Genomic DNA, 13,220 nt, shown 5'->3' on the forward strand with positions numbered 1-13,220 from the left:
ACAGGGCTGGCTCCCCACGGCCCACGTGGCTCCCACCCCTCCCCAGCCCAGCCTCCCTGAGTGTGGCTTCCTGTTCTGCAGGTATCCTACTACAACCAGGCCACCTCGGGCTTTCTCACCTATGTGACAACCAATGTGGCCGGCCTCTCCTCTGAGTTCTACAACACCTTCAAGGCCTGTGAGAAGTTCCTTTTGGACAACCGGAATGATCTGGCCCCCAGCCTCCAGACCCTCTAGGCACCCCCAGCAGCTACCTCACTCCCACTCCATCCTGCCAAGGACACGCGTACAGTGCACTGAGGAAGGCAGAGGCATTTATTTCTTCCTGCCTCCCCCATGGGAAGCACCACTGGGTGGTCAGTTTCTGCCAACATCTGCCAGCAAGTCTTTGCGATAACTCTGGGGCAGCCTGTAATACACCCGGGTACGGTCCACGGCCCTGGCCGCCAGCAGCGCTGTCCGCACAGATGCATAGCTGCCCCCCGCAGGGCTGTGTTCCACTGTGACGGTGGCCCGGGGGGAGGCTGCCAGTAACCTGGCCACGACTCCAGCCACGCTGTGGCCCAGCGGTCCGGCCTGCAGCTGGAAGGACACAGGTTGCCAGAGGCCCTGGCACAGCTCCAGCATATCTGTGACCAGCTGTTCCCTGTAGCCACTGCCTAGTGCCTCCTCAGGCCAACCCGGTGCCACTGTCACGTGGGGGAAAACCTCAGACACAGCTGTAAGCAACTCCTCACCGGCCACGTGGCCAGGCACTGCAAAACTCCCATAGGAGACTGTGGTCCCCAACCACACGGGCCGAGAAAGGTGACCAAGGTTGGAGAGGTGGGCTAGCATGGCCAGGGATGGCCGAAGGGCCATGGGCTCTGCTATGTGCAAATGGACTCCCCAGCGTCCAGGATGCACGGCAAGCTGCAGCAGGCACGACTCCAGTGTCAGGGCAGGGCTGCCCAAGGCGCGTACGATGGGCACAATGTCGCCAGCTTCAGGCTCCTGGAGGCCAACGTTTAGCAGGACCATGCCTTCTTTGTCTGGAAGAGGCAGTGGAGGCAACAGTGACTGGAGTTATTATGGGGTGTCAGAGCTCCTTGTAAAAGGGGCAGCAGAGAGGTAATGGGCAGCCAAGTAGGAGCAGCTGGTGCCTCTGCTGTCTGGAACCTGGGGACTGGGTCTGGGCTTCAGGTGAAGAGCTGCTTCAGAAACATGCCCAGGGCTCATCAGAATGACATGAGAAGCTGCCAGCTCAGCTCCTGGCCCCTGCTAGTGGTTCAGCCATGGGGTTGTGCCCACCTCTCTCACAGCACCACATGGCTAAGGACTCAAGCGTGCTGGTCTGAGGGCCAGGAACTCCATCCCCTCGGCAAGACTGTCCTCCCCCACCTCCTAGCTGGCATATGGCCATGGTAACAGAGTCCCTGCCCCAAGCAAAGTCTCGTCCCTGCAGTTTAGCTAGGAGCACAGGGGCTGCAGGCAGAGCTCACCTGGGAGCTGAACTGTCGCTGTTGTTCCGTTGCTCTGGATGTTGGGAACCTGCCACTCCACCCTCAGGCCGTCACCCCCAGGAAGCTGGAGAAGAGGAATCAGGCTGCCCCCTGTGTAGTAGCTTCGCTTCCGTGTGGCATTCACTGTGGGGTCCCAAATTGTCACGATAAAGCGGCTGCCATTTACAGAGTGCCTTCGTGAGCCACGGCTACACATGCTTTCTGACCCGCACAGCGACCTGCCCGGAGGCTGAGTCCCGTTTTGTAGATTACAAGTGACTTGCCTAACATCCTACGGCCAATAGCAGAGTTGCTGGGATTGGAACCCGATGGAGCCAGGTTCGTCTGGCCCCAAAGCTGTTATTCTTCCCCCTCACCCAGATGGCTCGCAGGGAAGGAACGCTGAATCTGATGGGTCCCCTTTGATGTGGCTTAACAGCAGGCTCTGCTAGGTTTGGGGTCAAGGAAATGAGCGGTTTGAACAAGAGAACACGTAGCACCTGGATCACTGATTAGCAGGTGGAGCAGAGAGGTTGCTCTCTCAAACGTTAGAGTAACTGGCAGAGAAACTATGCTGCCAGGAAAGGTAAATGGGGTTTGATGTTTTTTGGGTTCCAGCTTGAGCTGTGCCATGCAGAAATTGAGTGACTTTGTAAATCTTCTCCCTGTTCCACCCAGGGTGTCTCCCTCCAGCTCTGCTCCACTGTCCACCAGCTGCTGCCCTGTGCAGAATCCAGCCCACTGCCCTTTCCCGCCCTCCCAGGCCACTCCCTACTGGCAAGCTGCTTGAACTCCGACAGGACAGGCTCGAAGAGGTCATAGTAGATTTGGTGGGTGGCACAGTTGTCTCGGAAGTAGAGGAGATCGTCCACTGACACTGGGTCAGTGGGGCCCTGCCACAGCGTCAGGCTGTACCTGTAGCCCAGAGAGCAGTCTCGTCATCTGTCTGGGCCCAGCTAGGTCCTCAGTCCCTGTGCTCAGAACTGGACCCTAGCTGGGCAAGGGTGGAGCAGCTGACTTCCATCAGCCCTTTCTTCCAGAGCACTACCCCTTTCCTGGGGCAAGAAGAAGCCACAGGGACTTCAGGAATGACAACTGAAAGCAGAAGCCCAGAAGGAGGGAGAGGATGCCTATTTCCTGTTTTAGGAAAGGGTCAAGGACAGAATGGGACCGGGACAGGGGATGGCAGGAGAAGCCAGGTGCGGAGGAAGCGGGAAGCCTCCCATTCCCACAGCTCCATGTGGGGAGCTGCTGAGGGTGGGGCAGTGCAGCCGGGAGCAGACTGCAGGAGTGGAGATGGGGGACTATCCTGGGGCAGAGGTGGCAGGTACAGTCTGGGCAGCCCCACCGCTGGTTCCCATAGAGGGAAGCTGTGGGGAGACAAATTGTGTCTCAGTGTAAACTCAAACAGGCAGAGACTTAGTTATCCACCAACGGACGGGCTGCCTCAGGTGATCATGAACAGCCTGTCACTGGAAGTATACAAGCAGAAAGGGACGGTGTACGGGATGTAAGCGTGTGAGAGACTAGAATCTTTAAGGCCTCGCCAGCCATGATCATCTAGGATCAGTGCCTGGGGGTGTGTTTGGCAGGGGCAGGGGCTGTGCGAGGGGTCTGGGAGTTTTCACCTGTCAGACTGGCCCAGCAGCCAGCTGAAGTGGGGCCAAGCAGCCCGCACCATGACAGCCCGCACGGGGAAGGTGACCCTCTGTGGCAGTGCTCCTACCAGCCCCTGCATCTTCTCCACCATGGCTCGGGTATATGTACTGTTCGGGAACAGGGGCATGTAGAGGGTGGTCCAGCCTGGAGACAGGGTGGCCTCAGGATACTTTTCCTGGACCAAGGTCAGGAACCTGCAGAGAGTCAGAGACACCAGTTTTTTCAAGCCTCGCTGGCCCTTCCTCGTCTCCTGGCTTCCCATCCTGGTGCTAGGAAGTGGCAGGGCCTATTGAGTCTATAAGGGAAGGAGCAGAGTCCTAATGAGCACAAGTGGCTTGTTTAAGGTCCCACAAATAGGGCATGAATTTTGGAGTCAGTGGGGTGTGGGTTCAGGTCCTGACTGTGACCTTGGGCAGCTCACTCAACCTCTTTCATTCTCAAAAATGGCATTCCTGGGGGTGGGGAGGGGTGTGTGGCAGGGCCTCTTATACATCCACATATGGACAGAGGCAATGAGATCCAGAGCCCCAGGGGTGGAGATCTGGGCTCTGCCTGCTGGGAGAGTCTCTGAAGCTTCAGATTTGACTTTAAAATTTCATTCAGATTTTGCCCTAGTGCAAATTTTAATAAGTAAAAAATGTTCCCAGGTCCTTTCCCCCCAAACTATTGAGTAAAATCAATACTTCCAGAAGACAAACCATATGTATCTTGTGCCACTGACTACATTTTTTCAAACTGCTGCTTTCCAAATGCACCTCATGTGAGAATCACAAAAATAGGATGGCTGGATTGTTGGCTGGCTGGGTGGACAGATGGCTGGCTGGAGGGAGGGATGGTAAAGAGTGTGGAGCTTAGCATCAAAGGCCTGGCTTTGAATCTTGCTCGGCCAATTACTAGACTTAGATCATTCGAAGAGATAGGTCCTGTACTAACAAAATGAAGATAATAGTACCTACCTCATTCTCATTGTAAGAGTTCAATGGTATTCTACAATTAAAGTACTTAAAGTAGTGCCTGGGGCACATAATAAACATTTAATAAATGAAGCCTCAATTGTTGTCAGCTCACTCATCTGCCAAATGGGGAGAAAAGACTCCTAGCCTAGCAATGCCACATAAGAATCAAATCGGATATATGTGCTCCTTTTATGTGGCCCTTCGTTGTAACCTGCAGAGCAGCGTCCATGCAGCTGGTATGTGTGAGGGCTGTTGGTGGCAGTGCTGGGATTTCATGCAGGCTGGGCAAGGAGCCAGCATTTTAGACTTTTCTAGCCGGCCACGCCCTGCCTGGTCATTGGGAGTCAGAACATATGGTACATCTGGAGGCAAACTCAGGAAAGGTCCCCTGAGCACTTCCTGTGCCAACCGTTGAAGGAAGAGGGCCGGACACAGTTGGGGCAGAGAGGGAAGCACTCACTGCGTCGCGTTGATTTCGATGGAGATGGGCACATTCGGGCCCCTCAGGATGTCAGCATTGATCCACACAGGCCTCCGGACTTTCCCCTCCAATGTCAGCTGCCGCAGGAGGTCCAGGGAGGGGCCCACGGCTTTGAGACTCTTGAAGTCTAGCTTGATACCTGTGGGGAGGAGGCCAAGGGCTTGGGGGACTGGGCCCTCATGCTCAGGGAAGAAGGAACTGGAAGACATGACCTCCTGGAGCAGAAAGCGCAGGTGTGGTGTGTCTGTGTCTGTGGGAGTGAGGAGTAAGGGGTTGGGGAAGGGAGGAAGGAAGAATGGGACCGATTCTGGCCGGATGTGAAGGGCTTTCAAACAGGCAGCAGTGACCCAAGGAGCAAGGACCACCGTAGGAGTGAGCTACATCGTCCATCTCACCTGTGTCCAGGAGATTCCACCCAGGACGTGCCCTTTCTTACCCCCCATTCCACCTGGGATTCCCTGGGCCTGGGCCTCTGGAACATGGGGCTGGGAAGCCAAGGCAATGAGCAACTCATGATGGGAACTGGACTTGCCTCCCAGTGGAGTGGTCCCTGCACATGCTGTCTGAGGACCAGAGGGCTGGGGAGCTGGGCAGGGGGCCGAGAGGTGCTTACCCTTCTGGGAAGAGGCCAGCACAGCCTCCAGCCACTGCTGCAGGGTGTTGTCGCTGTAGATGGCTGGGGGGTGCGCCATGATGGGGACCCCTGTCTCATTGGCTGTGTTGAGCCCTTCCACGGTGATGTCCGCCTCCAGGACCATGACACTGCCTGTGCAAGATGCAGAACTCTTATCAGTTCTTGATTGTTCTTAAACTATTGTTCTCATCGTGAAAACAATTGCATGGAAAATACAGAAAAGCAGGAAGAAGGGAACTGTTCATTCACATTTCCATCATAGTTCACATTTTGGTACATACTCTTTTTAAAAAAAAAAGATTTTATTTATTTGGTACATTTTCTTCCATTTTTGTCAATGTATAGTTTGTCACACACTTGAGACCACACTGCATTTATAATTGTTAATCTTTTTAAAAGTTTCAACATTATGATGCATTTTTAAAAACTTTTATATGCTTCATCAAAGAAAAAAAGGCTACAAAAGCCCTGGGGGAGGGTTCACACCTCGATTTAGTTACCCCTCCTATTCCTGAGACATCGATGCATATTTTATCCTGATTTTCTGACAGCTTCCGATCCCTACTTGTGGAATTTGAGTCAGGACAATACAGGCTCATTTCAAGCCCACCTTATGAAATTACTGTCCAGAAAAGTTGTTGTGCTTCACGTTCCCACCTGAAGTGCATAAGCTTGTCCACCTCCCTGCTCCCTGACAGCGCTGAGCGCTCTCGCTTTTGTTTTTCAAGTTCACACAGTGAACTCAGTCAGGTGGACGTCATCTGATACGAGCTTCAGGAAAGCTTTTGAATGATAAAGCCCATCCATGACAACCCTCAGCTAACACACTCAATGATGAAAACCGAAAGCTTTTCCTCCAAGATGGCGAACAAGACAAGGATGTGCACTCTCGCCAATGTTATCGACATAGTACTGAAGTCCTAGCCAGAAGTGTCGGGCAGGAAAAAGAAAAGGCATCCAAATTGGGAAGGCAGAAGTAAAACCGTCACTATTTGCAGATGACATCATTCGACATGTGGAAAACCCTAAAGACACCATCAAAAGACCGTTAGAAACAATAAACAAATACAGTAAAAGTCACAGGATACAAAATCGACATACAAAAACCTGTTGTGTTCCTGTGTACCAACAATGAAATACCAGGAAGAGTAGTGAAGAAAACAACCCCACCTACAATTGCAACAAAAGGATAAAATACCTAGGAATAAACTTAACAGAGGAAGTGAAGGACCTGTACACTGAAAATAAGACATTGTCGAAGGAAATTGAAGCCCTGGCTGGTGTGGCTCAGTGGACTGAGCGCCGGGCTGTGAACCGAAAGGTCCCAGTCAGGGCACAGGCCTGGGTTTCAGGCCAGGTCCCTAGTTGGGAGTGTGTGAGAGGCAACCAACTGATGTATCTCTCACACATCAATGTTTCTCTCCCGCTCTTTCTCCCTCCCTCCCCCTCTCTAAAAGTAACTAAATAAAATCTTAGAAAGAAATTGAAGACACAAAGAAATGGAAAGATACTTCATATTCATGGATCAGAAGAATTAATAGTTAAAATGGCCATCTTACCTAAAGCAATATAAGGTTTAATGCAATCCCCACCAAAATCCCAATGCCATTTTTTACAGAAATAGAACAAAAATTCCTCAGATTTGTGTGGAACCACAAAAGACCCCAAATAGCCAAGCAATCCTGAGAAAAATAAGCAAAGTTGAAAGTATCACCCTCCCTGACTTTAAACTATACTATAAAGATACAATAATTAAAATAGTATGGCGTTGGCAGAAAAACAAACACACAGACCAACAGAACAGAATTGAGCTCAGAAATAAATCACACGTATACGGGCAGCTAATTTTTGACAAAGGAGCTAAGAATATATATACACCGGAGAAAGAAAAGTCTCTTCAACACATGGTATTGGAAAAACTGAGCAGCCACCTGAAAAAGAATGACTCTGGACTGCTATCTGATACCATAAATACAAATAAACTAAAAATGAATTAAAGACTTGAACGTAAGACCTGAAACAATAAAATACATACAAGACCCCTGAGCAGTATGGCTCAGTTGGTTGGGCATCGCCCTGCAAAGCAAAATGTCGCTGGTTTGATTTCAGGGCACATGCCTGGGTTGTAGGTTCCTGGTTGGGGTGCAAACAAGAGACAACCAATTGATGTTCCTCTCTCACATCGATGTTTCTTTCTCTCTCTCCCTGTCTCCCCTTCTCTCTAAAAATAATTAATAAAATCTAAAATACATAGAATAAAACATAGGCACTAAACTTATGAATCTTGGTTTCAGAGGGTTTTTTTTTTGTGAACTTGACCCCAAAGGCAAGGGGAGGAAGAGAAAAAATAAGCAAGTAGGACTGCATAAAAAGAAAAAAAAAGCTGCTTCTGCACAGCAACAGAAATCACCAACAAAACAAAAATGCATCCAACTAAATGGGAGAAGATGTTTGCAAACACTACCTCCAGTAAGGGGGCTAATATCCAAAATGTGTAAAGAACTCATACAACTTAATAAGAAAGCCCCAAACAATCTGATTTAAAAAATGAACAGATGACCTAAATAGACACTTTCCCAAGGATGAAATACAGATGACCAACAGATATAAAATACTCAACATCACTAATTATAAGGGAAATGCAAATCAAAACTCACAATACCACCTCACATCTGTTAGAATGGCTGGTAACAATAAGACGAGGCCTGACTGGTGTGGCTCAGTGGGGTGGACGCTGCCCCACAGACCGAGGGGTCGCTGCTTTGATTTCCAGTCAGGGCACATTCCTGGGTTGGCTGGTCTGTAAGAGGCAGCCAATTGATATTTCTCTCACTCATCGATGTTTTTCTCCTTGTCTCCCATCCTTCCCCTCTCTAAAAATAAATAAAATATTTAAAAAAAGACAAATAAGTGTTAGGGAAGATGTGGAGAAAGGGCTTTATGAGGGTAGCTTTTATTTGTATGGCTTGAACACAAACCCTTTCTTATCCTAACTTTTGGTTACCTGGGAATACAGAGAGTGGTCCAAAGGGTTGCCCCCCCCCCCAGGTGAGGCCGAGAGAAGCCAGGCCCGACAGGGCGGCTGGACAGATACAAGGATGCATAAGAAAATGGATGCTGAGGGGTCTCCGACCCCACCTAACTGGCCGGTTCCTGTATGGGGGAGCATTGGGAGGGAGCCGGGACTGGAGCCAGGTCTCAGTCCTCAGACCCTCTGATGCTGCTGCCTCCTTGATTTGCCCTAAGTGCTTCCCACAAGACCCTGTGAGCCCCTTGAACAGAGGGCCACATGTTCCTTCTAAGTCTCTTCTGAGGTTGGCTCAAAGCAGGGGCCCAGCAGGTGTTCAGTGATTTGTACTAAAAACTGATAGAGAGGGCATTCTGGACCTAACCTGCCTCCTTGTGGTTGCCTCCTGGGTCCAGCTTCTTCCTGGAAAAATTCACTTCCTTATCATTAAACCTGTTACTTGCCTTCCAGATGCTGAATCTGGGGACCCAACTTGCTTGAGTAGGGTATGAAGAAGGAACCGTAGATGAGGGAAGGATCAGGTTCCTGCAGCCACAGCAGGAGTCCTGGTCCTCTGGGGCACAGTTAGGAAGGAAGAAGTGCTGCTTTCCAGGGGGAACAGACAGGAAGTGACCAAGTCCTCCCAACACCCCTGTGCCCACCCCCCCACCAGCTCTATACTTCACATCCAAGCAGGAGAACATTGTGCTTGAATGTGCAGACCCTGAACCCATTCTGCTAGCTTCCATACCCAGTGCTAAATTAACACTAGCAAGCTGTGTGACCTTGGGCAGGTTAGTTCACCTCTCTGTGTCTCCTTCTCATTTACTAGAATTAAATAATAAAATATCCTTGGTTAGGCATTCACTGAATGTTAATTATTATTTACATGGAGTAGCTCACTTAACTAGGGTCACCATACGTCCCTGTTTGCCCGGGATAGTCTAGTATATTTCTGTTATCTCTGCATAATTACTAATCATGATCTCTTCTATTATCAAAAGTGTCCTGGGGGGAAAAAAAGCAATTAAAAATAAATTTAAAAAAATACCCTCTTGCCCTGGCTGGTGTGGCTCAATGGATTGAGCGTCGGCCTGCAAATAAAAGGTTGCTGGTTCGATTCCTGGCCAGCGCACATGCCTGGGTTGTGGACCAGGTCCTCAGCTGGGGGCATGAGAGAGGCAGTGGATCGACGTTTCTCTCCTTTTTCTCCCTCCCTTCCCCTCTCTCTAAAAATAAATAAATATTTAAGAAAAAAAACCCCAAACCTCTCTAGTTAAAAGAAGAAAAAGTGTCCTGGTTGGAATGATGAATGATAGTCATCCTACCAAGCCACTTTTGCAGAGGAAAAAACTGAGCTGCAGACAGGTGAAGTCACTTGCCCCAAATGACTTCGCCAGTAAAAGGCCAAGGCAAAATTCGAACCCACTTATGTCTGCCTCCCAGGCCTTCACTCTGGCCCCTCCCCTCCGCATGGTTGTCCAGTCATGTCTAAGATGACTTCACCAGTTCAGCCCTACCTCTGGCACCCCATCAGGGTCCCCACCCCAGTTGTGGCACCACCCCCTCCAAAGAGCCTACCCCAGGGACCTGGCAGACCCATCGGGAAGAAACCAGGCCTGAGGTCCTCCCTGCACCCCTGAAGCTATGCTCAGGTTCCCTCTTCATGCTGCTGAGCTGTTGGCACTGCCTGGGTGGGGCTCTTGACTTTCTTCTTGGTCAAGGTCCCAGCTTGGTGGGGCTGGATCTCTCTGCTGCCCCAGGGCTGACGGGGGATGAGCCTAGCCCTCTTTGCCTCAGGCCTTATCTCCTAGATAAGAGTCCTCCCTCTCTGGCCTGGTTCCCTCATCAGAGGGAGGGGTCTTTCTTCCTTATCACCAAGGTCTGGCCACCAGCCTTCTAATCAGAGGAAATCCCTGAAGCACAGCAAAGTGGCTGCCTCCAGCCTGAGGTAGCCTCTCCTCCATAATCATTCATTCATTCATTCATTCTTTCAGCAAGTCTTCCAGGCACTGACTCCTAGGCCCTCTGGTGTAGGAATAAAGTTAGAGGCCTGGTGCCAAGGCCTCACCCTGCTTCAGACCTACTGTATGACCTTGGACAAAACCGTCTCATACCTGGACCCCAGTTTCCTCATCTGAAATCGAGGGATTTTGGTTGAGCGGTGGTTCTGAAAGTGTAGTCCTGGGGCCAGCAGAATCAGAGTCACCTGGGAACTTACCAGAAATGCAAATTCTCAGGCCTCCCCCTAGAATCATTGAATCAGAAACTCTGGGAATGGAGCCAGCCATCTGTATCTTCTGAAGTATGCTCAAATTTCAGGGCCATGCCTTTTTTTTCTTTCTTTTTTTTAATTTTAAGATTTATTTTTTAGGGAGAGGGGAAGGGAAGGAAAAAGGGAGGGAGAGAACATGGGTCAGCGTGCAAGAGAAACATCAGTCAGTTGCCTCTCCCGGGCCTCCAGCAGAGGACCTGGTCTGCAACCCAGGCACGTGCCCCAACCGGGAATCGGTGGCCAAGAGCATGGAGCCAACCGCTCTGCATCCCATGTTGGCCCAGCCACTTTTAGCATCACCTTGGGTAAGTCACCCAACATTTCTGAGCCTTTTTACTTTTGTCACATGGCACCCATGAAACAAGCTGCTTGTAGGCCCCGGAGAGCCCCGTGGAGCGTGTGCATCTCCACAGCGAGCAGTCTCCCGCTGGGGCCCTCATGGTTCTGCATCGGAGACTCGGAGCAGCTGCACGGCTCGCTCAGGTGTTTATAGCTCGTGTTTGGTAGTGCTAGGCCTCAAACTCACTTTCCGGTTTCCTTAGACTTTGAGGGCAAATGCCTTCTTAGCAGGGATAGTTGTCACCTGAGAGGTCGAGGGAGGGGTAGCTGGGAGAGACGGCAGAACACTCTGACTTTGGAATCAGACTTTGGTCCAAGTCCTGGGCTCAGAGCTTATCAGCTGCACAGCCTAAGCCAGTCCCTTAACCTCCTTGAGCTCCCACTCCCTCACATAGAGTATAATAACTGGGGACCTCCTAGGGAGTGTTGTCCCCACCTCTGCTGTCCCTCCATCTCCTCCACTCCTGCCGGGCCGGTCCCAGTCCTTGCAGCTGGACTTACTGTTCAGGGCAGCCTTCATCTCCTCCTGGCTGTTAGCAGCATGGTACCAGGTGACCAGCAGGCCGTCCCGTTGGCTGATCTGGCCCAGGCTCAGCAAGTAGTCCAGCATGTCTGCATCAGGGCGACAAGCCTCATCCTGCTTACAGCCTAGAAGGAAGGCCAAGGGGACTATTGGCATCAGTTCTTGCCCCAGCCCAGGACTCCTGCTCATTCACCCACCCTCCTTCCCTGGGCTCCCAGGGTGCGTCCGGCATGCCATCTAGCAGAGAGACAGTGGGACCCTGGAGTCATCAGTGCTGTGAGAGAGGGAAATAAGTGGGCTCCCGGGTGCAAGGAGGCTCCACACCAGCCTGGGGCAGTCAAGAAGTTCGTAGTGAAGGGAACATTTATGGGGGGGTAGAGGGCCAGGCCTTGAAGGATGGGTATAAATTTGACAGAGAAGGGGGGTAGCATATTCCAGACAGAAAAAAGATTGTAAGCAATGTCTTGACTGTAGGGAATAGGAGTTGCCTAAAGAAATGGCCATTGGTTTGGTCAGGTGGAATGTAGAGACATGGAATAGGGCAAGATTTGAAAATAGGGTTGTGGTCAGGTTGTAAATGGCCTTGACTGCCAGCAAAGGAATTGGGTGTGCGCTGAGGGTGGCGAGTGAGTTCTATGTTCAGAAAGGTCTCACTGGCGGCAAAAAGACTGTGTGTGTGTCAGAGGGAGGCAGCTGAGGCGTCCAGGAGGAGCCCAGAAGCCTGAGAAGGCAGCGAGGTAGCCTACGGAGGGCAGAGGGCAGAAGGCAGAAGCCTCAAGGTGCAGGGACTGAGGAGACAGGCCTGATGCAGAGGATTGGGGGGGCTGCTCCCAGGTCACTGTGTGACCGGGTGGGGCACAGGGACAAGCAGGGGTGGGGTGTGGGGAGGCTGAAATTGCCCCACATGACCTCCAAGAATAGATGCCTACCTAGGGGGCACAGAAAGGAGCTCTGGGCTAAAGACCAAGAGCTGGCGTGGTCTTCAGGCCACTGAGGCCTGGAGAAGGAGAAAGGTAAAGAAGGCCCATGGACCTTCTGCAGGGGAGAGGTCTTGGTGTGGTTGGCAATGAGAGAGGCAAATGGAGCTGTGGATGGGGGTTGTCTTGGTCGGGATGCAGGATGAGAGATGAGGCCCTCAGAGTTGTCGATGGGGCCCAGGAGGGTTGGTGATGAGGACAGAATAGATCTGCCTCAGTGGGGACAAGGAGTGAGCCATAATGGAAGCCAACCTAATGGCATGGCGGGGAGGCCCCTACCTGGCTGGGGGACCTCCTGCAGCGTGAAGCACAGGACCAATCCGATGACGACCACCAGGATCACGCTGGCAACACTGGCAATGGCCCACTTGTTTGAGCACGTCTTGCAGGCCATGCTGACCCTCTCGGGACACTGCCTCCCAGCTCCTCACGGCCCAGAGTCCCTGAAAGCTCAGCAGTTGGGATTGGGTGGGAGGCAGGAGCTCCCAGCAGCACCAAATTCTCTCCCAGGGCAGGGCAGCTCCTGCATGTGGAATGTCCCAGTGGGTAGCTCCTCCTCCCTCCCCACCCCCTTCCTCTTCCCTCACCCTCCCAGGATCTTAACAGGTCAAGCAGAAAATCCTGCCATCCCCAATATGACCTTTGAGCACATTAAGAAGCAGAAGAGGATGTTGGCCCAAGCCCCTACCCCCTATCTGCCCCGCCCGGGAGCTGAGAAACCACGGGTCTAGACCTCAATTTGCTGGACACCTGCAACAAGTGTCTTGCCTTCTCTTGTTCTGGTTCCCCCTTTAGTAAAAGGAGGCAGCTGGGTTGTCCTTTCCTTTTTCTGCCCTGCCCCAGGGAGTCAAGAAGATCAGTCAAGGGTTGGTACAAGGACCCATTAGA

The 13,220-nt window shown here is 51.6% G+C and overlaps 2 protein-coding genes across 2 annotated transcripts in view; one reads left to right on the forward strand and one right to left on the reverse strand.

The window, feature by feature from the left end:
* Window positions 1-888, forward strand: part of ACOT11 (acyl-CoA thioesterase 11) — a 41,773-nt gene extending 40,885 nt beyond the window's left edge. The window contains exon 16 of the mRNA XM_053920624.2: window positions 82-888. Within this exon, the coding sequence (XP_053776599.1) occupies window positions 82-237 (156 nt within the window). The 3' untranslated portion in view covers window positions 238-888. The remainder of the gene's footprint in view (window positions 1-81) is intronic.
* Window positions 358-12,917, reverse strand: FAM151A (family with sequence similarity 151 member A). Its single transcript, XM_045204260.3, has 8 exons — window positions 12,612-12,917; window positions 11,334-11,480; window positions 5,191-5,343; window positions 4,557-4,716; window positions 3,110-3,334; window positions 2,257-2,396; window positions 1,482-1,625; window positions 358-1,031 (listed from the first exon to the last, which is right to left on the reverse strand). The coding sequence occupies exons 1-8, from the start codon at window positions 12,724-12,726 to the stop codon at window positions 358-360; spliced, it is 1,758 nt and encodes a 585-aa protein (XP_045060195.2). The 5' UTR covers window positions 12,727-12,917.
* Between the last annotated feature and the right edge of the window lie 303 nt (window positions 12,918-13,220).

This window comes from Desmodus rotundus, chromosome 3 (genome assembly GCF_022682495.2).
Source record: "Desmodus rotundus isolate HL8 chromosome 3, HLdesRot8A.1, whole genome shotgun sequence".
Classification (NCBI taxonomy): domain Eukaryota; kingdom Metazoa; phylum Chordata; class Mammalia; order Chiroptera; family Phyllostomidae; genus Desmodus; species Desmodus rotundus.